This window comes from Pristiophorus japonicus, chromosome 5 (assembly GCF_044704955.1).
Source record: "Pristiophorus japonicus isolate sPriJap1 chromosome 5, sPriJap1.hap1, whole genome shotgun sequence".
Taxonomy (NCBI): Eukaryota; Metazoa; Chordata; class Chondrichthyes; family Pristiophoridae; genus Pristiophorus; species Pristiophorus japonicus.
Window position 1 is genome coordinate 104,727,270 of NC_091981.1, and position 24,269 is coordinate 104,751,538.

General features: G+C 41.8%; 1 protein-coding gene across 2 annotated transcripts in view; it reads right to left on the reverse strand.

Annotated features, from left to right (window-relative positions):
- The window catches only part of hibadhb (3-hydroxyisobutyrate dehydrogenase b), a 219,643-nt gene that overhangs the window by 72,540 nt on the left and 122,834 nt on the right, over positions 1 to 24,269 (reverse strand). For both annotated transcript variants that reach the window (XM_070879930.1, XM_070879931.1), the window contains exons 5-6: positions 3,080 to 3,213; positions 2,392 to 2,468 (exon numbers count right to left, since the gene is read on the reverse strand). In XM_070879930.1, coding sequence (XP_070736031.1) covers positions 2,392 to 2,468; positions 3,080 to 3,213 — 211 coding nt within the window. The remainder of the gene's footprint in view (positions 1 to 2,391; positions 2,469 to 3,079; positions 3,214 to 24,269) is intronic.

Here is a 24,269-nt window from a genome sequence, read left to right on the forward strand (position 1 = left end):
AACCATGGTTGAGCCACCTTCCCCGTTTTATTTTTATGCCAGGCAGGGATGTACAATTGTTGTAGTTCATCCATGTGATCTTTAAATGTCTGCCTTTGCCTATCCATCGTCAGCTCTTTAAATATCATTCGCCAGTCTATCCTAGCCAATTCACGTCTCATACCATCAAAGTTACCTTTCTTTATGTTCAGGGCCCTTGTCTCTGAATTAACTGGGTCACTCGCCATCTTAATGAAGAGTTATGGTCACTCTTCCCCAATGGGCCTCGCACAACAAGATTGCTAATTAATCCTCTCTCGTTACACAACACCCAGTCTAGGATGGCCAGCTCTCTAGTTGATTCCTTGACATATTGGTCTAGAAAACAATCCCTTATACACTTCAGGAAATCCTCCTCCACCGTATTGCTTCCAGTTTGGTTAGCCCAATCTATATGTAGATTAAAGTCACCCATGATAACTGCTGGACATTCATTGCACGCATCCCTAATTTCCTGTTTGATGCCATTCCCAACCTCACTACTACTGTTTGGTGGTCTGTATACAACTCCCACTAGTGTTTTCTGCCCTTCGGTGTTCCAGCTCTACCCATACAGATTCCACATCATCCCAGCTAATGTCCTTCCTTACTATTGCGTTAATCTCCTCTTTAACCAGCAACACTACCCCATCTCCTTTTCCTTTCTGTCTATCCTTTCTGAATATTGAATACTCCTGGATGTTGAGTTCCCAGCCTTGGTCACCCTGGAGCCATGTCTCCGTAATCCCAATTACATCATATCCGTTAACAGCTATCTGCGTAGTTAATTCATCCACCTTATTACGAATGCTCCTCGCATTGAGACACAGAGCCTTCAGGCTTGATTTTTAAAACATTCTTTGACCTTTTAGAATTATGTTGTAATGTGGCTCTTTTTCATTTTTGCCTTTGATTTCTCTGCCCTCCACTTTTCCTTATCTCCTTTCTACCTTTTGCTTCTGCCCCCATTTTACCTCCATCTGTCTCTCTGTATAGATTCCCATCCCTCTGCCATATTAGTTTAAACTCTCCTCAACAGCACTAGCAAACACTCCCTCTAGGACATTGGTTCCGGTCCTGCCGAGGTGCAAACCATCCGATTTGTACTGGCCCCACCTCTCCCAGCACCGGTTCCAATGTCCCAGGAATTTGAATCCCTCTTTCTCAAGCCACGTATTCATCTTAACTATCCTGCTATTTCTATTCTGACTAGCACGTGGCACTGGTAGCAATCCTGAGATTACTACCTTTGAGGTCCTACTTTTTAATTTAACTCCTAGCTCCCTAAATTCAGCTTGGAAGACGTCATCCCATTTTTTACCTATATCGTTGGTACCTATATGCACCACGACAACTGGCTGTTCACCCTCCCCCTCCAGAATGCCCTGCAGCCGCTCCGAGACATCCTTGACCCTTGCACCAGGGAGGCAACATACCATCCTGGAGTCTCGATTGCGGCCGCAGAAGCGCCTATCTATTCCCCTTGCAATAGAATCCCCTACCACTGTAGCTCTCCCACTCCTTTTCCTGCCCTCCTGTGCAGCAGGGCCACCCATGGTTCCATGGAGGAGAGTGAACCATTTACATTGTCAGCTTGCCTGGGGCCAGGAAGGGAAGTAGGGTGTTCAGCACTTTAGTGGAAAGGGTCAAAGGAGCAGCAGATGAGTCTTATGGACAAGATGAGCTTGGAGAAGGCACATGGGGAAATAAGAGTAAAAGACTAGGGAAAGACACGGGTTCAGGGATAGGGCGACAACAGAAAAGGGGAACCAGTAGAGGCAGGTGATAGAGTGGTTTCAATCTTAGTGACAAAGCCCAGGAGCTCATCACACTTATTGTTGGAGGCGAGAGCAGGGGAGAGGGATTAAAGAGACCGATTGGCAGTGGAGAAACGAAGCCAACAGGATATCCAGAAGTAGTGATTATTTTTGGCAGAGAAGAGGAAGAATGAATAGCACATGTCGTTGTCGAGACAGGTCTGGATGGTTAAATCAGTTGTGTGCCAGATACGCTCAAGTCTGCTTTCCTTAGACTTGAGAGAGTAATGGTGTTTAAAATGACAAAAGGATCCAATAAGGTAGATACAGAGAAACTACTTCCTCTGGTGTGAGTATCCAGGACAAGTGGGGACACAACCCTAAAATTAGAGCTAGGCCACTCAAAATGAAAAATCAGGAAGCATTTTTCACACAAAGGGTAGAAGGGCTGTGGATGCTGGATCAATTGACATTTTCACGACTGAAATCAACAGATTTTTGTTCGTTAAGGGTATAAAGTGATATAAGTCAAAGGTGGGTAAACCTATAATAATAACCCAAGCAAAGCAAATGAGGGAGGAAAAGAAAGTAAAACAAAAACAAGTAACAAACAAACCTGATTCCCAGATTCATTGTTTCAGCAGTTCCAATCATACTAATAGCTAGTAGCATGTTGTTACAGATCTTTGCTGCCTGCAAATAAAAGTCACAATGGAGGAAAGCGGTAAACATCTTTAATAAGATGAATGCACTTAAATACCAGCAAAACAAATCACACTTACTGCTGCGTCAATGATTTAAAATGTTCTTGGGGAAATTTAAAATGAGCTGACATGGAAGGACTTTAACCAGTTACTCCTGAAACACCAGTTTGATTTACAGATATAAACCTCCCATCCTGGGGTGAAATTTCACTTTGGAGGCAACACAAAATGGGTGACAGCAAATCGGCAGCCCACTTCATACCTCACCTGATTATCTTTTCCACTGACTACTAAAAAAGAAAATTGGGCAGGGTGTGATGGGCCTGCCAATTCACTGTCACCCATTTTGCACTACCGCCCAAGTCAAATTATATCCTCCCTCATGTTTCTTCTGAGTTGGGTAGTGCAAGTTGTAAATCATTGAGGCTTCTGAGTTAACTTACCAGCTCCATCTATATATATTTGTAAAAGTATAACAGTTCTATTTATTTAAATTTTCAAAAACAAAGCCACTCAAAGTGAGATTTGGACACTGGGGAGCATTTAATTTAATCAAATGACGTGGTTCGATAATTAAATCCGTTTTCTCCTTTTTCTTACCTGTCCAGTTCCAACCGCTCCACAGTAAACCACATTGGTTCCCATGCAGCTCAGCAATTCTTTGGCTGCATTAAATTCTTCTTCCAATCCACCAACCATGAACGTGAGATTGCCAGCCCGTGCAGCCCCGACACCTGAAAGAATCACATTACTATTTGGTTTTCAAAAATATTGTATTTTTTTTTCATCCCTTCAACTTGCCTTATCTAAAAACAAGCACAATAATTATACAAGCATAGTCAAAGCTTGCAAACAGAATACTATTAATCATAGAACAAGTTTTTATTCTGGACTAGGGATTGATAAATAGCTTCATAGTATCATTTATTAGACCTGAACTAATGCTGACAACACTCCTCAGCTGGTTAATCTTTCGACAGCTGCAGTTTTTCAGTTGTACAAACACTTATGTTAGATGAAGGAATAATACATTAATACAGGCAAAATGTAATTTTGGAAATGGTTGATAAATCTTTAGTAACAAATCCTTACAAAAATATTCTACGCATCAATTCCCTCACCAGCTCAAATATGAAGGAATATTTTTGGTTAAAAATCAAGTCTAAGCATTTTCTAGGATTTCAGAGTAGTTAAAATAATTCAAATTGCAGGCAATGTAATGTGAAAATTACCTGGAATGTCTGTTCATTAAATATCTAGCCTTTTAATGAAAAATCTGCAGCTCATTTCAAGCTTGAATAGTTTAGTCCTCTCTCTTCTCTTTCAAATCTCAATCATTAATACAGTTCTTTAAAAGCACACACCAACCTTTCACTGGTCTAATGGGTTCAGTTCAATCCCTGTTCTTACAACAGCAGGTTCTCGGTAGTCTGAAGCTGTCTGAATTTTGCCTGCTTCTTATTTTATGTCATTGTTGTGACTGAAGGAGAAAATGAGCTTAAGTAAACTCTTAAGGGTTTTAGACGCACTTCTTACTTAAAGTGGCTAGACAGATGCAAACATCTGTTTCACCAAGTGATCATAATTATTGGTATTAGATTAGTGCCATGTCAAAAGTGTTTACTTCAAATCCCAAGAAGGGCTGTGGCAGTGAAACGGTATTTAGGAAATATATTTTAGTTGTTTTTGTAACGGATACATCAGGTGCAAAGTAAAGCGATGCAGAAGTGGCACTTAGTATGCAGTGTGTGCACTGCTGTCTTCAAAAGGTAATCAGACACAATCATTTTCTACAGATGCAGCTTCACTTGGGGCTGCTGTCACTGGGGCCATTTACGACTTGTTATGGTGTCTCTATTGTTTACCAATGACATTTTCTGAAAGGGAGACAGCTGGGATGGAAGGCTGGTAGCAAAGGAACAATATAATCCTGTGAAGGTAATCAACAAACTTGTGTGTGTTAATTAACTTTACACTTTATCATGTTCAATTAGTTTTCTTTTCTGCCAAAGATAACCATGCACAATTGGTTTAAGACCATGCCATGTTTTATTTGTAACCAGTTTCTGTTGTCATTCCCATTTCTGTGTTTGACAGTTCTCCAGAGGCTTCATATGCACAGATGTATGACTCTGTGAATGCCTTAGTCAATCTAAATCAGTTTAAAATATACCTCTTTATTTAGGAACTGATTTAAATCTTCATGCTTATTCCGTATGTAAGGAATACTGAATTCTGCAATCCTGTTCCACGAGATACTGTTGTTGCTACATATCGTTTCAATGATTTTTTTTTATCTGCTGCTTTTGTGTCTATCCTCTTATATACGAGTGTCACTTTGTATTCATATTACATTGCATCTGTTTATGCACTCTGCCTATTAATATTTTATCTTTGATTATATTTCATGGATGACAATTTTTGATTGGGTCTTAAAGGGTAACCCCCGACTGATCATCTCCCACGTAGTTATTATAGTTAGAAAATTATAGTGAAATAAAAATTAATTAATTTAGTTTTGTTCGGCACAACTATAGGACTAGTTCCTCCAGCTGCCTGTCAGTGGATTGTCTTACGTTTTGCTGTAATCAGGGTGAAGGTTCTGGTCCTTAAATAAAAGTCTGACCCTGTAGTTGAGGATGTACTTGATGCATCTTCTTGCTGATTGTTAAAGTTGCTATTAAATATATTCTATTACATGTTGCTGCACACTGTTACATTATGTGCCTAACTTTATACCATACAATTCATTTTTCCCCACTTTATATTGGGTGTAATCAATCAACCTGTGGTGGCTGCAAGAAAAGTAGATTCAGATTCAGCGCATTAGCAATCTTGGCTTCGCTTAACTAGTCTAAATATGATAAAAATGTAAAAATATTGATCTGGGCCTGTGAGGATTCACCATTATACTTGGATTTTACAAACACATGCAAGTTGCTAAAATAAACACAGTGTTGAGTTCAAAGTCACTTGTGGGAGTCATAGATTCAGAAGGGAAAGATCTTGCTGACCAACCTCCTTGACTTAAAGAAATGCTCTCCTTACAGACTGTGAAAAGATCGATGACATGCATATAATGTATCTAGCCTCAATGCACACTGGTCAAATGCTCAGATGATATCAAACTAGAATATGGGGAGAAAACAAGACCTACAAAATGAGTCAGATAAAGTATGTAAGTTAATGATTAAATTTAATGTGGACAACTGGAAATGATAACACACGAGAAGAAAAATAGACATTACACATACTCTATGTATGAAGTTAAAATAGCTACTGGTGAGTTAAAAGGCACGAAGGGGTATTAATGGACTTGACACTTGACATCCAATCACTGCACAGCATCAATGAACAAGGCAAACAAAACAAGAGAGAACAAGCCAAAATAAACCAATTAAACTGTATGGTGCTCTGGTCAGACCACACCTTGAGTATTCTGTCCAGTTCCTTGTCACCAAGTCAAAGAAAGGCATTCCAGCTTTCAAGGCAGTACAAAGAGCAATCATAAGACTGTCAAAGAACGGAGCTATGAGGAAAGACTTGAGAAACTTGGGCCTTTTAATCTTGAAAGGAGCCAACTAAGAAACAGATAGAGGTAGATAGGATGGTAAAAACAGAAAATGCTGGAAATCTCAGTAGGTCAAGCAGCATCTGTGGAGAGAAACAGAGTTAACGTTTCAGGTCTGTAACCCTTTATCAGAACAGTTCTGACGAAAGGTCACAGACCTGAAACATTAACTCTGTTTCTCTCCACAGATGCTGCTTGACCGACTGAGATTTCCAGTATTTTGTGTTTTTATTTCAGATTCCAACATCTGCAGTATTTTGCTTTTGTAGGTAGGCTGGTAAATGTTTGAGAGAAGAGAAGTCCAGAATATTACTTAAAATTAAGTTGTGATGTTATATCATGCAGAACAAGTTCAAATGAGCAAAAGGCAAATTAAAGATTGATGTCAAGGAAGTACTTCACATAAACATAAGAAACATAAGAAACATAAGAATTAGGAACAGGAGTAGGCCATCTAGCCCCTCGAGCCTGCTCCGCCATTCAACAAGATCATGGCTGATCTGGCCGTGGACTCAGCTCCCCATAACCCTTAATTCCCTTATTAGTTAAAAATCTATCTATCTGTGACTTGAATACATTCAATGAGCTAGCCTCAACTGCTTCCTTTGGCAGAGAATTCCACAGATTCACAACCCTCTGGGAGAAGAAATTCCTTCTCAACTCGGTTTTAAATTGGCTCCCCCGTATTTTGAGGCTGTGCCCCCTAGTTCTAGTCTCCCCGACCAGTGGAAACAATCTCTCTGCCTCTATCTTGTCTATCCCTTTCATTATTTTAAATGTTTCTGTAAGATCACCCCTCATCCTTCTGAACTCCAACGAGTAATGACCCAGTCTACTCAATCTATCATCATAAGGTAACCCCCTCATCTCCGGAATCAGCCTAGTGAATCGTCTCTGTACCCCCTCCAAAGCAAGTATGTCCTTCCTTAAGTAAGGTGACCAAAACTGCACGCAGTACTCCAGGTGCGGCCTCACCAATACCCTGTACAGTTGCAGCAGGACCTCTCTGCTTTTGTACTCCATCCCTCTCGTAATGAAGGCCAACATTCCATTCGCCTTCCTGATTACCTGCTGCACCTGCAAACTAACTTTTTGGGATTCATGCACAAGGATCCCCAGGTCCCTCTGCACCGCAGCATGTTGTAATTTCTGCCCATTCAAATAATATTCCCTTTTACTGTTTTTTTTTCCCCAAGGTGGATGACCTCACATTTTCTGACATTGTATTCCATCTGCCAAACCTTAGCCCATTCGCTTAACCTATCTAAATCTCTTTGCAGTCTCTCTGTGCCCTCTCCACAACCCGCTTTCCCACTAATCTTTGTGTCATCTGCAAATTTTGTTACACTACACTCTGTCCCCTCTTCCAGGTCATCTATGTATATTGTAAACAGTTGTGGTCCCAGCACCGATCCCTGTGGCACACCACTAACCACCGATTTCCAACCCGAAAAGGACCCATTTATCCCGACTCTCTGCTTTCTGTTAGCCAGCCAATTCTTGATCCATGCTAATACATTTCCTCTGACTCCGCGTACCTTTATCTTCTGCAGTAACCTTTTGTGTGGCACCTAATCGAATGCTTTTGGAAATCTAAATACACCATATCCATTGGTACACCTCTATCCACCATGCTCGTTATATCCTCAAAGAATTCCAGTAACTTAGTTAAACATGATTTCCCCTTCATGAATCCATATTGCGTCTGCTTGATTGCACTATTCCTATCTAGATGTCCCGTTATTTCTTCCTTAATGATAGCTTCAAGCATTTTCCCCACTACAGATGTTAAACTAACCGGCCTATAGTTACCTGCCTTTTGTCTGTCCCATTTTTTAAACAGAGGCGTTACATTAGCTGCTTTCCAATCCGCTGGTACCTCCCCAGAGTCCAGAGAATTTTGGTAGATTATAACGAATGCATCTGCTATAACTTCCGCCATCTCTTTTAATACCGTGGGATGCATTTCATCCGGACCAGGGGACTTGTCTACCTTGAGATCCATTAGCCTGTCCAGCACTACCCCCCTAGTGATAGTGATTGTCTCAAGGTCCTCCCTTCCCACATTCTCATAAAAAATGATCAGTATCTGAAAAGATATCTGGATATAATCGTGGAGGCAAGCTGGATACTTGAGAGGAGAGGGGGAACTGTATTTTATTTTCACGAAAAAGATTACGATTCTTCAAATGCTATGCCACATGCGATCTTGGAAGAAATGCACAAGGTGCTGGATTACCAGAGTGTCAGGCCCAGTCTTAATCACAAGGAGTTAACATGACATCCCAGGAACCATTGCATTCCCCAGCCTGAATAACACTCCTTATGTTAATTAACAATGTGCCAAGAGATATTATGTTGTTAATACTGGTGACCGACTCTGCTTCCTCCAAATCTTGAACCACCAGTGCTCAACGCCCTCCAAGATGCTCTTCCTCCACTTTAGGCGGCCTTGGGCCAGGGATTCCCAGTTGCCGGTAGGGATGTTGCACTTTATCAAGGAGGCTTTGAGGGTGTTCTTCAAATGTTTCCTCTGCCCACCTGGGGCTTGTTTGCCATGTCAGAGCTCCGAGTAGAGCGCTTGCTTAGGAAGTTTCGTGACAGGCATGCGGACAATGTGGCCTGCCCAACGGAGCTGGTCGAGCGTGGTCAGTGCTTCGATGCTGGGGATGTTGGCCTGAACACTGATGTTGGTGCCTCTATCCTGCCAGTGGATTTGCAGGATCTTGCAGAGGCAGCGCTGGTGGTACTTCTCCAGCGCTTTGAGATGTCTGTTGTAAAAAGTCCACATTTCTGAGCCATATAGCAGGGCAGGTATCACTACGCAGACCATAAGCTTGGTGCCAGATTTGAGGTCCTGGTCTTCAAACACTCTTTTCCTCAGGCGTCCGAAGGCTGCGCTGGCACACTGGAGGCAGTGTTGGACCTTGTCATCGATATCTGCCCTTGCTGATAGTAGGCTCCCCTGGTATGGAAAATAGTCCGCGTTGTCCAAGGCTGTGCCGTGGATTTTGATGATGGGGGGCAGTGCTGTGTGGCGGGGTCAGGTTGGTGGAGGATCTTTGTCTTACGGATGTTTAGTGTAAGGCCTATGCTTTCATACGCCTCAGTGAAGGTGTTGACGATGGCTTTGAGTTCGGCCTCTGAGTGTGCGCAGATGCAAGCGTCGTCCGCATACTGTAGTTCGATGATGGAGGATGGGACGACCTTGGATCTAGCCTGAGGTGGTGATAGTTGAACAGGTTCGCATTGGTTCTGTAGTTTAGTTCCACTCCAGCGCGGAGCTTGTTGAGAGTGAGATGAAGCATTGCAGCAAGGAAGATTGAGAAGAGCGTTGCTGCAATGACGCAGCCATACTTGACCCCGGTCCGGATGTGGATTGGGTCTGTAGTGGATCCGTTGGTCAGGATAACGGCTTGCATGTCGTCGTGGAGGAGGCAGAGGATGGTGACAAACTTTTGGGGACAGCCGAAACGGAGGAGAACGAGAATTAAATCATCATTCAATGGCATTAGCATCGCTGAATCTCCCACCAGCAACATCCTGGGGATCATCATTGACCAGACACTTAACTGGACCAGCCACATAAACTGGACCAGCCACATAAATACTGCGGCTACAAGTGCACGTCAGAGGCTGGGTATTCTGTGGCAAGTGTCTAACCTCCTGACTCCCCAAAGCCATTCCGCCACCTACAAGGCACAAGTCAGAACTGTGATGGAATACTCTCCACCTGCCTGGATGTTTGCAATTCCAACAACACCATCCAGGTCAAAGCACACCGCTTGATTGGCACCCCATCCACCACCTTAAACATTCACTCCCTCCACCACCTGTGCACCATGCGTGCACTATAAGATGCAGTGCGGCAACTCGCCAAGGTTTTTCGACAGTACCTCTCAAAACCGCAACCTCTTACCACCTACGAGGACAAGGGCAGCAGACAACAACAACTTGTATTTATATTGTGCCTTTAATGTATTGAAACGTCCCAAGGCGCTTCACAGGAGTATTTTGAGATAAAAAAATTTGACACCAAGCCGCGCAAGTAGAAATTCGCGCAAGTGACCAAAAGCTTGGTCAAAGGGATATGTTTAAAGGAGCGTCTTGAAGGAGCAGAGATAGAGAGGTGGAGAGATTTAGGCAAGGAGTTCCAGAGCTTGGGGCCTAGGCAACAGAAGGCACGGCCACCAATGGTTGAGCGATTATAATCAGGGATGCTCAAGAGGGCAGAATTAGAGGAGTGCAGACATCTCGAGGGGTTATGGGGCTGGAGATTAGAAATAGGGAGGGGCGAGGCTATGGAGGAAGTTGAAAATAAGGATGAGAATTTTGAAATCGAGGCGTTGCTTAAACGGAAGCCAATGTAGGTTAGCGAGCATAGGGGCGATGGGTGAGCGGGACTTGGTGCAAATTAGGTCACGGGAAGCCGAGTTTTGGATCACCTCTAGTTTACGTCGGGTAGAATTTGGGAGGCCAGCCAGGAGTGCATTGGAATAGTCAAATCTATAGGTAACAAAGGCATGGATGAGGGCATCAGCAGCAGATGAGCTGAGGCAAAAGTGGAGACGGGCAATGTTACAGAGGTGGAAATAGGCAGTCTTAGCTGCGGATATGTGGTCGAAAGCTAATTTCAGGGTCAAATATGACACAAGGTTGCGAACAGTCTGGTTCAGCCTCAGACAGAAGTTGGGGAGAGAGATGGAGTCAGTAGCTAGGGAAGAGTTTGTGGTGGGGATTAACACAATGGTTTCGGTATTCCCAATATTCAATTGGAGAAAATTTCTGCTCATCCAGATCGGACAAGCAATCTGACAATTTAGAGAATGTGGCGGGGTCGAGAGAAGTGGTAGTGAGATAGAGTTGGATGTTGGAAATTGATAGTGTTTCCGGATGATGTCGCCAAGGGGCAACATGTAGATGAGAAATAGGAAGGGGCCAAGGATAGATTCTTGGGGGATACCAGAGGTAACGAATCTCTGGCTACGATGAGATAGATAAGAATGGAACCAGGCAAGTGCAGTCCCAGCCAGCTGGACGATGGTGGAGAGGCGTTGGAGGATAGAGTGGCCAACCATTTCAAAGACTGCAGACAAGTCAAGTAGGATGAGGAGGATAGTTTGCCTTTGTCATAGTCACAAAGGATATCATTTGTGCCTTAGATGAGAGCCTGTTTCGGCACTATGGCCAGTTCAAACATAGAATTGCAGGAAAGATGGGCACGGATTTGGGAGGTGACAACAAGGACTCTGGGAAAGAAAGGGAGGTTGGAGATAGGTGGTAGTTTGCAAGGATGGAGGGATTGAGGATTGATTTTTTGAGGAAAGGGGTGATGACGGCAGATTTGAGGGAGAAGGGGACAGTACCCGAGGAGAGCGAACACCATTACCTGCAAGTTCCCCTCCAAGGCACACATATCCTGATTTGAAATATATGATCGTTCCTGGGTCAATATCCTGGAACTCGCTCCCTAACAGCACTATGGTCTACCTTCACCACACGGACTGCAGCGGTTAAAGGTGGCAGCTCACCGCCACTTTCTCAAGGGCAATTAGGGATGGGCAATAAATGCTGGTCTTTCCAACGACGCCCGCCATCCATGACGAATAAAAAAAAATCAATTCATTTCAATGGTGAGGCAGACAGTAAAATGCTATTTTCATGAAGCTAAAAGTGGAGCGGCACAATTCGGACGGAAACATTTGGATGTTGGCATTTGACTGTACATTTACCCCTCGCCTGAGCGCAATTAACCTCACCATTATTTTAACAGCAAAATCTTACCCAATGTGATTGCAGCTGGATTATGCTCAAGACACAATAAGGTATTCTGGTTTCCCCTGAACATGTGAGGGTCATTGTACAGACACAGAGATAATGCAAGATGTAAGCATCTGCCCATAATGCAAGATGTAAGCATCTGCCCATGAACAGTGGTATGCTGAGATTTGGAGGAGACCAGAGGACCCACTACATGTGCAATGGCCAAATGAGTTAGGCAAGGTTATCGAATGCACCTCAATGAGTATATGAAATGCAGGGTTACAAAGTGAAACAGCAGTTTGGGAATTAACTTTTCTTCTCCTTCAGTCACCTGGACATGATTCACATTCAAAAGGGATGGGAAGAGGAAGAAAAAACTCACAAATTGTTAGGACTAAACTCAGTGAAATTTGAAAAGGAATAAACTCTGGCTCGAGATCCCACAAAAATCTTTTAATTGAGTATTCATCAGAAAAATCAGTATAAAGTTAAAAAAAAATTAAAATAACATTTTGTCGAGATGTGATTGGCCTTGTAATGGGGACCAGTGCCTCTGCTGCATTCACAAAGTTAGGCCCAATGGTAGCACTCTCACCTCAGACAGAAGGTCGTAACTTCAAACCCCACTCCAAGGTGTTGAGCACATAACCTAGGCTAATACTTCAGTGTTGCATTGTTGGAGATAATGATTTTGGGATGAAATGTTAAATCAAAGCCCCATATGTCTGTCGAATTGGTTGTAAAAGATTCCACAGAATCAGTAGGCGAGTGTCTTGGCTAATATTTACACAACTACAGGTTGAACCTCCCCTATCCAGGACTCCCTTATCCGGCACCATCCCTGGCCACTCCGACAAGAACAACATAAGAACACAAGAAATAGGACCGGGAGCAGGTCAAATAGCCCCTCAAGTCTGCTCCGCCATTTAATACGATCATGGCTCATCCGATCATGGACTTAGGTCCACTTCCCTGCCCGCTCCCCATAACCCCTTAATCCCTTATCAGTTAAGAAGCTCTTTATCTGTCTTAAATTTGTTCAATGTCCCGGCTTCCACAGCTCTCTGAGGCAGCGAATTCTACAGATTTACAACCCTCAGAGAAGAAATTCCTCCTCATCTCAGTTTTAAATGGGCAGCTCTTTATTCTAAGATTATGCCCACTAGTTCTAGTCTCCCGTATCAGTGGAAACATCCTCTCTGCATCCACCTTGTCAAGTCCCCTCATAATCTTATACGTTTCGATAAGATAATTTCTCCTGAACTCCAATGAATAGAGGCCCAACCTCCTCAACCTTTCCTCATAAGTCAAACTCCTCATCTCTGGAATCAACCGAGTGAACCTTCTCTGAACAGCCTCCAAATCAAGTATATCCTTTCGTAAATATGGAAACCAAAACTGTATGCAGTATTCCAGCTGTGGCCTCACCAATACCCTGTACAAATGTAGCAAGACTTCCCTGCTTTTATACTCCATCCCCTTTACAATAAAGGCCAAGGTTCCACTGGCCTTCCTGATCACTTGCTGCATCTGCATACTAACCTTTTGTGTTTTTCATGCACAAGTACCCCCAGGGCCCACTGTACTGCAGCACTTTGCAATTTTTCTCCATTTAAATAATAACTTGCTCTTTGATTTTGTCTGCCAAATTGCATGACCTCACACTTTCCAACATTATACTCCATCTGCCAAATTTTTGCCCACTCACTTAGCCCATGTCCTTTTGCAAACTTTTTGTGTCTTCCTCATATATTGCTTTTCCTCCCATCTTTGAATTGTCAGCAGACTTGGTTACGTTACATTCGCTCCCTTCTTTCAAGTTATTAATGTAGATTGTAAATAGTTGGGGTCCCAGCACTTATTCCTGCGGCACCCCACTAGTTACTGAGTGCCAACCCGAGAATGAACCATTTATCCCGACTCTCTGGTTTCTGTTAGTTAGCCAATCCTATATCCATGTTAATATATTACCCCCAACCCCGTGAACTTTTATCTGGTGCAATAATCTTTTATGTGGCACCTTGTCACATGCCTTTTGGAAGTCCACATACACCACATCCACTGGTTCCCCTTTATCCATCATGTTCATTACATCCTCAAAGAATTCCAGCAAATTTGTCAAACAGGACTTCCCCTTCATAAATCCATGCTGACTGCCTGACAGAATTTTGCTTTTCCAAATATCCTGCTACTGTTTCTTTAATAATGGATTCCAACATTTTCCCAACCACAGATGTCAGGCTAACTGGTCTATAGTTTCCTGCTTTTTGTCTGCCTTCTTTTTTAAATAGGGGCGTTACAGTTTCAGTTTTCCAATCTGCTGGGACCTCCCCAGAATCAAGGGAATTTGGTAAATTACAACCAATGCTTCCCTGCCACTACTTCTCTTAAGACCCTAGGATGCAAGCCATCAGGTCCAGGGGATTTATCCACCTTTAGTCCCATTATCTTACTGAGTACCACCTCCTTGGTGATTGTGATTGTGTTAAGTTCCTCCCCCCCTATAGTCCCGGGATGGCAGGACTGACATATGAGAGAGACTGGATTGACTGGGCCTGTATTCACTGGAGTTTAGAAGGATGAGAGGGGATCTCATAGAAACATAAAATTCTGACGGGACTGGACAGGTTAGATGCAGGAAGAATGTTCCCGATGTTGGGGAAGTCCAGAACCAAGGGACATAGTCTAAGGATAAGGGGTAAGCCATTTAGGACTGAGATGAGGAGAAACTTCTTCACTGAGTTGTTAACCTGTGGAATTCCCGACTGCAGAGTTGTTGATGCCAGTTCATTGGATATATTCAAGAGGGAGTTACAGCTAAAGGGATCAAGGAGCATGGAGAGAAAGCAGGAAAGAGGTACTGAGGTGTATGATCAGCCATAATCTTATTGAATGGTGGTGCAGGCTCAAAGGGCCGAATGGCCTACTCCTGCACCTATTTTTCTATGTTTCTATGTTGACTATCCACTGTTGGGATATTGTTTGTATCCTCTACCGTAAAGACTGATACAAAATATTGGTTCAGAGTTTTTGCCATCTCCATGTTCCCCATTACTAATTTCTCAGTCTCGTCCTCTAAGGGACCAACATTTACTTTAACCACTCTTTTCCTTTTTATATACCTATGGAAACTCTTGCTATCTGTTTTCATATTTCCTGCTAGTTTACTTTCATAGTCTATATTCCCTTTCTTAATCATTTTTTTAGTCGTTCTTTGCTGGCTTTTAAAAGCTTCCCAATCTTCTGTTCTCCCGCTACTTTTGGCCACCTTGTATGCCCTTGTTTTTAAATTGGATACCGCTCTTTATTTCTTTAGTTAGCCACGGATAGCTATTTTTTCTTTTACACCCTTTTCTCCTCACTGGAATATATTTTTCTTGAGAGTAGTGAAATATCTCCTTATATGTATGCCAGTGTTCATCAACCGTCCTACACTTTAGCCAATTTTCCCAATCCACTTTAGCTAACTCTGCCCTCAAAGCGTCATAGTCTCCTTTATTTAAGCTTAGTACACTGGTTTGAGGCCCAACTTTCTCACCCTCCATCTGAATTTGAATTGCACATCAAGATTCAGTACCCATCCTTGAGTAAGCCAAGATGGCAGCACCAATCGGGTGCCACGGCATCTTGCAGGGAACTTCTCGCTAAAAAAAATTAATTATATACAAGCCTATCTCTTTCAGGTGAAGATTCAATGATGCTATGATCACTCATTCCGAGGGGATCCTTTGCTAGGAGATTGCTTATTAATCCTGTCTCATTGAAGTCCTTCCTCACTGCTGACTCCCACAATCGCTGGCCTGACCCCGCGATCCACCATCTCTTCCCCCACCCCCACCCCGCCCCGATCTCTCTGCTGCACTCCCAGTCCCAAACCAGCCAGCCCTGATATCCCCTAGCTCAGTAACTGTAACATCCAATTTAATGTGACCTCCCCTCGTCTGGCAAAATCCCTTATCTGGCACAGGCCAGGTCCCAAGTGTGTCGGATAATGGAGGTTCAACCTGTACTACTTTGCATTTATATAATGTCTTTAAAGTAATAAAAACACCCCAAGATACTTCACAGAGGCTGAATCAAAATAAATGGACACAGAACCCAAGTAGAGATAGGAGGTGTGACCAAAATGCTTGGTCAAAGAGGTGCTTTTTTAAGGAGGATTTAAAAGGAGGCGATGGAGAGGGAGAGTTGTCATTCAACATCTCCAAAAATGGACAGGTTATCTCACTGCTGTCTGTGGAACTTTTCTGTGCGATATTTCTGAGCGCATGTTGGCTGTTGCATTTGCAAAACAACAGTAACTTCACTTTAAAAGCAATTCATTGGCTGTAAATATCTTTGATGTCCTGAGGTCATGAAAGTTTTCATATAAATAGAGGTTCCTTCTATCTGTTTCAGTGGCTGTTGCACCTATTTCAAGTGAAGATTCAGTACCCATCCTTGAGTAAGCCAAGATGGCAGCAGGGCACCTTGCAGGGAAATTCGCGCTAAAAAAAAATTCACAACTTTAAAAAAAAATTAATTACATACAAGCCTATCTCTTTCAGGTGAAGATTTAATGATGAGAGATTCTTAAATTTTTTACAACAAATAGCATTTTATATATCAGATGAATTTGGTATTGAGCCAAAGACTTCTCATTGACAACAGAAGTAAAAGGAATGAAATGGAGATCGCAAAGACAAGAGCTATATATTGCAAGATAATTTCATTTGATGAAGGATGACTTAAAAATACAATATTTCCGGCGATTTTCCGACACCCACGTGCGTGGATGACTTGGGTGATCCTGTTTGTGGAACAAAACAACTAAAGAACAAGCAGGGTTCTTTTTTGTGTGGGGGTGGGGGTAACTCACTGTTGTGGTACATTTATATCAATGTAAATCTTCATTCTATCCATCTTTTACAGGTAATCAATCTGAGCCCATTTAAAATCCCCACTGTATATAAAGCAACTCATGATAGAGTGAAGCCAAAACCACAATTAAGATTCAAACCATACGAGTCACTACTGCCTTCTTTTCAGCAGAAATTAACCGCATATTGCAGATGTTTGGTCTTCTTTTCTTTACTCACACCCTTGCTGAGGATTTGGAGAATACAGCACACAGTAGGTGATTTCAGACATTAATACTGAAAAGCAAATATTTATATACTATTCAATGCCTAAAAGCACTTTAGTTGAGGTTAAAACAGTATTTCATTGAGGATATTATTCCTCATTTAAAACATATAGCCTTTTCGTTGCTAACAGCAATGTCGAATGGTTTACCCAAAAAAGAAGAAAAACTGAAACAGCAGTAAAAGTAATTTCATCATTTCTCTCTTGGAAGCAGAAAATCAGTCGATAGAAGCATTCATTATTACTGAGTGGCCTTTACTAGTTAGCTGCAACATAGTCCGGAGCTGGCAGCTGCTGCAATTGTGGCCTTGGTTCATTATTTGCCCATAATGACCATCAAACACCAGTCAAAGTCAGATCAGAACAACTGTCAGCAGGACTTTTAATTAGCCTGGGTTTTGAATTCTGATAACGATCAGAAAGGCATGCTGAGATAGCAAGGTAGAGCTTGGGAACAGAAAAAGACAGAGAAGGTAAGAAAATCATGGAAAAGCTAAACTGGGTCTTTTTGACTAAACAGACAGAATCAAGAGGGGAAGAAAAGTTAATTATTACCCATAATCAGCAATTATGATTTGGCAAGAGAGCTTTCTTTAATGAACTGCTCTAATGATGAAGAACCAACATCTACTGAAATATAATAGCACATTAGCATAACTGTGTATGCAAAATACATAGATGTGCTGCCACAACCTACTTGTCATTGAATGATTAAGCACGAATTCATAATTAGAAAAATCCACAGTGTAATTTATTGCCCTCTCAGATGTTTCTGGTTCATTAATAGGCTACAACTGAACAATGACCTCTAGTGGGCTACAGTTTCCTAATTCTTCTGCTTCTTTCTTAAATAAGAATAAACTTAACAGGGCTCTTTGCTTGGTTGTAACAGCAATTTAAACTCCACAAAATAAGGAATTATGGGGCCCAAATTTGGCCCTCCGTTTTTTTCGGTGCATCTCCGAGCCCGCCACCTACATTTTAGATCAGAAGCAGCGGCAAAAAAAATACTTGCGATCATAGCCGATTCTCGGGCCGTCTGTGGAGCTGGTGTGGCGCAGAATAAAGAGGGGTTGTAGCTAGGTCCCGGCGCTGAAAACAGTGCCTGGACCTCTGCACATGTGCGCTAGAGTCTGCACGCATGTGCAGTAACTCCTGGCAGGCCGTTTCTGCAAACGCGCGCTGCACGCTGTGTGGGAGGGGCCAAAGCACACCGTCCCTAACCCTGGCCGAATGGGCTCCCTCATCGGCGCCCACTGCGTACCCTAAGGTAGGAGTTCTATTTTTTATGTTATTTACTGATTGATTTTGGTGCTTTAGGTGCAGGGTTCCTTCTACTTTTTTTTAATTTGTTATATATTGATTGCTTATTATTTTGGTCTTGATGTTTAAGGTGCAGGGTTCCTTCTATTTTATTTGTTAATTAATTGCTTATTACTTTTTATGCTTTGTTTGGTGCTTGGTGGTGCTTTAAATGTAGTTACTTGCGCCGATTCCTTAACTGTAAGTAAGGTCTTTCTGTGCGGAGAAAAGTGAACACATACGCTGCCCTAAGTTAGTTTAGTATAACTTTTTTCTGGCCAAATTGGCATAATTGGTGTAAGTGCCTTTTGAAAAAAAAAAACTGACCTAACAAAAAACCTAACTAACTCACTTACACTGACGCAAATTAAATGGCCATATTTGCAACTAAAAAGATACACCAGAAAAATCAAGTTACACCAAAAAGAACGGTGCAACTCATGCGGAAATTTTGGCCCATAGTTCTAGCACTTCTTCAGAGTTATTAACAATTTGCCTATCAAAAGTGTTGTGTTATGATAATTTATCCTACATCAATTTTAAAAAATCCAAATGTTCCCATTTCTATTTAAATAAAAATTTGAGATGGATGTTCATACTATTGTACTCTTAAATAGCTTGTTCTTAACAGCAAATTCTGCAACATAAGTATTACATTAGATTTGTTTGGAATAGAAAGAACACAGACGTAACTCAACATAAACAGAATTTTTCAATTGTGTCACCCTAGTCACAAAATGTATTCATTGAATCGTTTGTCCTTTCTTCGCCTTCCCAGCTTAATACTTCCTTTTGTGTTTCACCTGGCAATGAAGGTGGCATATTCCTGATCTGTTGATTTCTCTATACCTAGTATTAATGCCATTCCATAACGATTAGATAGGAGGCACACTTAGGCAAGAACATGAATCTCATTTTCTCTTTCTCTACCTGTCCCCCCCCCCCCTCCCAATAAGAGATGTGAATGTGCTGATGTGTTCCATATTGCTAAATTTAAAAATCACTCAGTGAAGGACAGAGCAGACTTTGCAACCTGCCACCTGGATTGTGAATTTACATTAGTTATTAGCCTAACATTAGTTATTAGGCTATTCTTGATGCCGTGTAGATTTAGCTAAGCACAATCACAGTTGCACAGGGAAATTAAAACCCATATTCATCTAGGAATCGGCATTGGAACAATGGGGGGGGGGGGGCGAAGTAATTCTGTGCAGTAAAAAAAATTCTGCATATTTAGAGGTTTAGGCAAGATAACAAATGCAGAATATTTTTATTAAAATTATAAATGGGTCCTCAAAGTAAAATCTCAATTGAACTAGGAGGAGAGCATGAACCAGCTACTTGGCAGACATGGCTGCCTTCAAAAAAATAACGTCTTTCAGAAGAAAAACAAGAATAAAATAATTAAATGCATGCCCCCCACAACCCAAAAACAAAACAAGTGTTGAGGTTACTGGACACTCATAATACAGGCAACTCTCGATTATCCGTACACGGATCCAACGGAAAACCGTTGTAACGGGATTTAAAATTCTTTTGCTAACAGAAAAGACAGCTCCAAATAATTTTGAAAAATCGCCTTCCAAACATTGTGCTCATTTGTATTTGTTCATTCTCTCTTACACAATCTCTTTCTCTCACACTTGCACATTCTCTCTCTCACACACACACTCTCTTGCTCTCTCTCACTCACCATAAAAATCACCCTCCTCTGCCCTTGCTTTGCTGGTGTGTGTGTGTGTGAGCATTGTTGCTGCCGCTGTCTCTCACGGCCGCTGCTGATGTTGGGAACGGGGGCATAGCCAGCACCGGGTTCCAGGCACAGAACCTGTACATGCATGCTGGTAATATCCATCTTTTGTTACGGTTTGTATTTATTCATTAAAGTTTTAACTTTAAAATGTAGACTCACCCTAACGGAAAAATCGTTTACCTGGAATAGCCAAATCCCCGAGGGACCCGGATAATCAAGAGTTGCCTGTATATGTGGCACCAAAACCTGGACTATGACTTCATGTCACAAAAACCTTTTCAATCACTGAAGGCCCATTACAATTTCTAAAATATACAACTTCTAAACCGTGCTCAGAATCACAGCTTCATAATGATTATATAAATTTAAACTTGACTAAGCAAAATGTAAGCAAAATTATGTGGTTCAGAAAATCTCTACATTTAAACTATTTTAATGAAATGAAAATTGCAATCTTACCATTCATCACAAGAAACCTAGGCTTCAACTTAATTGCTTTAATCCACCCCCTCAAACACTCCTGTAGTATCCAATCCAATATAGAAGTGAAACCTAGTCTTTATTTTACTTTCCAACTGTCAATGAAGAGAAGTGGAGTATGGCAGGGGCAGGGGCTGGAGGGCAGGAAAGAACACAAACAACTGAATGATCTTACAGGAATGTATCAGGATAAGGGTCTTAATTAGTTCATCTATGAACAAGCCATGTTCCATTTAAAACCAAATAAAAAACTCTCCATGTGGAATTTCTTCAAGCACTTCACCTTCATGCCATTGAAGGCAGATATCTGATGCTCAACATTAGCTCCAGCAAAGCCAACACCCAAGTAAAAAGCTGGCGCAAGGAGGCAAAACAAGATCAGCATCAAATTTCAGCATGATCATCAATGCGAATAGTACAAAGGTGACTGCACAGTTGGTTTGCGAGCTTATTGAAAATAAAAAAACAGCAGATATTTGAGGAGCGAAAATAGACGTAGTGTCGTACATTATTTCGGTATGATGGATCAGTATAGCAGCCTTGGCCGGGAATTTCTTTTTAGCTAAAAGATTGTCCAGAAGAGACAATGGGGAAAGGAGTCAAAGGATGTGTTTTTCTGCTGCTGTGCACCTATTTTCTATTGTATTAAGTAGGATTTTTACAAACTGTACACAGGTCCTCATTTTTAAATGAAGTTTGATCAAATAATTGCTACATTGGATAATTTAGCTGTCCTAAACTTCTCCAAGAATTAACTATGCTACTTCTAGTTTTATTGCAGTTACATGTCTTTAGCAGAATAAGATGAAGACTAGAAGAAGCTAGATGGAAGATAATGTGCTTTGTGTAAAGATATACTAGGTAAAGCATCAAAAATCTCAGTTCTAGAACCAAAACTATAAACATTTTTTTTATTCAGTACCTTTATTTTGAGAGTCACAGTAATTTAGTAGAACAAGCAGCTTCCTGCCACACTAGAGAACAGTTTTTGATGTAATTATGAAGTGCCTACGACCCCCAGCAAGAAATATTATTTTGATCCATGTTACGAAAGCTGACCTGTAACACTAATTGCTCCATTAGTAGACTGCCTAACAGCGTGTGAACAACCAGGCTTCCCCACCCATCTTTTTTTTCTCTTTTCTCTTGGAGGAGTCACAACTGTTGCCGTATATAAAGAAAATAAAGCCATCATCTTGTTATTTTATTGAAAGAAGCAGCTAAATACCCAACAGTAAGTTTGAAAAACAGCGATTTTCATTTCTTTAAATGGCTCGGAAATATTAAGAAATGTGTGTTTCTGGTTCAAATATTCAGTTTCTTGGCAAATGCAAGTTTTAAAGCTCTCCTAATGACTCTCAGCAGTGACTTGTTATGCTGTGCTGGTCATCCCTGCTGGCTTCGCTCATTGACAGCCGACTTGAAGAGAAAGTCTACCAGGGCTGCTGCCTGTCAGCAGCCACCAGCTGGTCTACTAGGGTTCTGCGGTCATAGGGAACAGCTGACACTCTGGGCATTACTAACCATGCTGAGAAATGTGCCACCCAGCTGCTGTGTGGTCATGTCCATCTGGAGATCCTCGCCAGACAAATCTCTACGCCTGTCAGATCTCTTCAGCCAGGCTTGTTATACAAATGCAATTACTCAAGTGTGCCCTATTGCAGCCAGCTAACTACTTTTCAAACTAATCTTAAACAGACAGGCAATTCACATTTTCTCTCATCAAAACTACCTCATTTACTCCTGGTTAGTAATTCTCTTGGTACAGTATGTTATGACTGCAGGGGCTTCCATATGCAGTATTTTAACTACTAAAGGTGCCCTGCAACAAGTTCAAATATTGTTACCAGACAATATATCTATCAATAACATGAGAAACATATGTTTAAAGTGAATAAACAGAATATGTAGTGTGTTTCTCATTGGCTAATGAGCGTAAAATAATGACCATTTGATGCACTATTTTTGTTCAATGATTACTCCCTATGAATTTGTGCTAAACAGGTGCTGTGTTGACCTATGGTTAATAGCAATTTCACATGCAGAAACACATTTTAAAAAACAATTTGACTATCTTATATATATTTTAAAAATAGGAGTCATAAAAAACAAGACAAAACTAAGGAGCATTTATTAGCACCCAATGGATGTATATAATGAGAAAAGCAGATGACATGTTAAAAATCGAGTTGACAAATTCATCCAGTAGCTTTCATTTACTAAACAAATCAATTGGAAAAAAGTAATATTTTTCTTAATAACAACTCAGTACTGTTATAGTAGTTATACATTCGTTGAATCAAATAGAAATTGTACAGGAAACAAGACATATTATTTATCATTATGTTAATTTGCTAATGTTTTACTCACGCTCCCCACCCCGCCCCCCGCCCCCAGAAGGTCGGGTCTGGTCCGGGGGCGGGGGGGGGGGGGGGGGGGGAGTCGAGTCGGGTCGGGAGGAAGCAGGAGCTGGGCGTGGGGAGGCAGCCTTATGCACGCAGCCCCAGTGAGGCCATTCGGCCAGGGCTAGGGGCTGCGTGCTTCGGGCCCCTCCCACACAGTTTTGGGCGCCTGGAGCTACTGCACATGCACGCCCACTGTAGCGCGCATGTGCAGAGGTCCTAGCACTGTTTTCAGCGCAGGGATCTAGCTCCGCCCCCCACAGCTCGTGCTGCGCCGCGCCCGGCTGCAGAGGACCAGCAGGGAGCCGGAGAATCTAAGTTTTTTTTTGGCGCACTTTGTGGCGCGAAAAACGGGCATCCAGGTCGGGGCTGCGCCATTCTAGGCGCGGCCCGAAACTTGGGCCCACTGTAACTACCATGACAGTTACTCTCACACAAGTTTTTTATAAAAACGGTAATTTAAGAAATCTCATTTACATTTCAATCCTGCATCCTTTGTGGGTACTCAATACCTTGATTAGGAACATCCCAAAGAAAGTTTCAGATGACATTAGTCACAGATTCATTCAGTGGTCGTCTTCATTTGCCTAATGGAGGGAGATATCAGTTTTGCTCCAAATCCAATATCTTCCAAATAAGGTAAATGATTAACCACATATTCAATGAAAGCTAAATCCTAGCCTGGCGGTCTATCAACCTGAAAAGAATATCCACAACATACGTCTCAAGTGCTGCTTATGGTGCATTCCACTCCCATGGCAAATTTTGCTTTACCCGGTTAGATTTGACCACCAAATGTTCCACACTGGGTCTCCGTCAGCTTCAGTTTTCCTTGTTTAATGTTGCTTTCAGCCAGATGACAGTTCCAGAATTTAATTATTAAGAGTTTAAGAACTCCTTCCCTCCCTAACAGCACATGGGATTACCTTCACTACACGGACTGCAGCGGTTTAAGGCAGCAGCTCACCACCATCTTCTCGAGGGCAATTCAGAATGGGCAATAAATGCTGGCCTTGCCAACGACGTCCACATCCCAAGAACAAATAACAAAAAAATAAGCACCAGTTTGCTGATTCTTTCATCCTTTATTATTTAGTAATGACCCAGAAAAAAATATGGAAGCTTTTTTTCCCACAATAAACTTGGATGAATTTCAATAAAAATGTGCTGGTAGTTTTGGTCACACAATATGCACTGCGCTCCACATGAAATCTTTAAATGGGAGAGGTTTGATCTACTGAAATGCAAAGCAGGGTTGGAGACAAGAACTTCTCCCATATTGGATTAGTTTAAAAATATTTACACTGCAGTCTAAACATGGGATGTACATCACATCATGAGTTATAGCCAACAGAATTGTAACTTTAAGAAGCTTGTAATAGAGAACAATTCTTT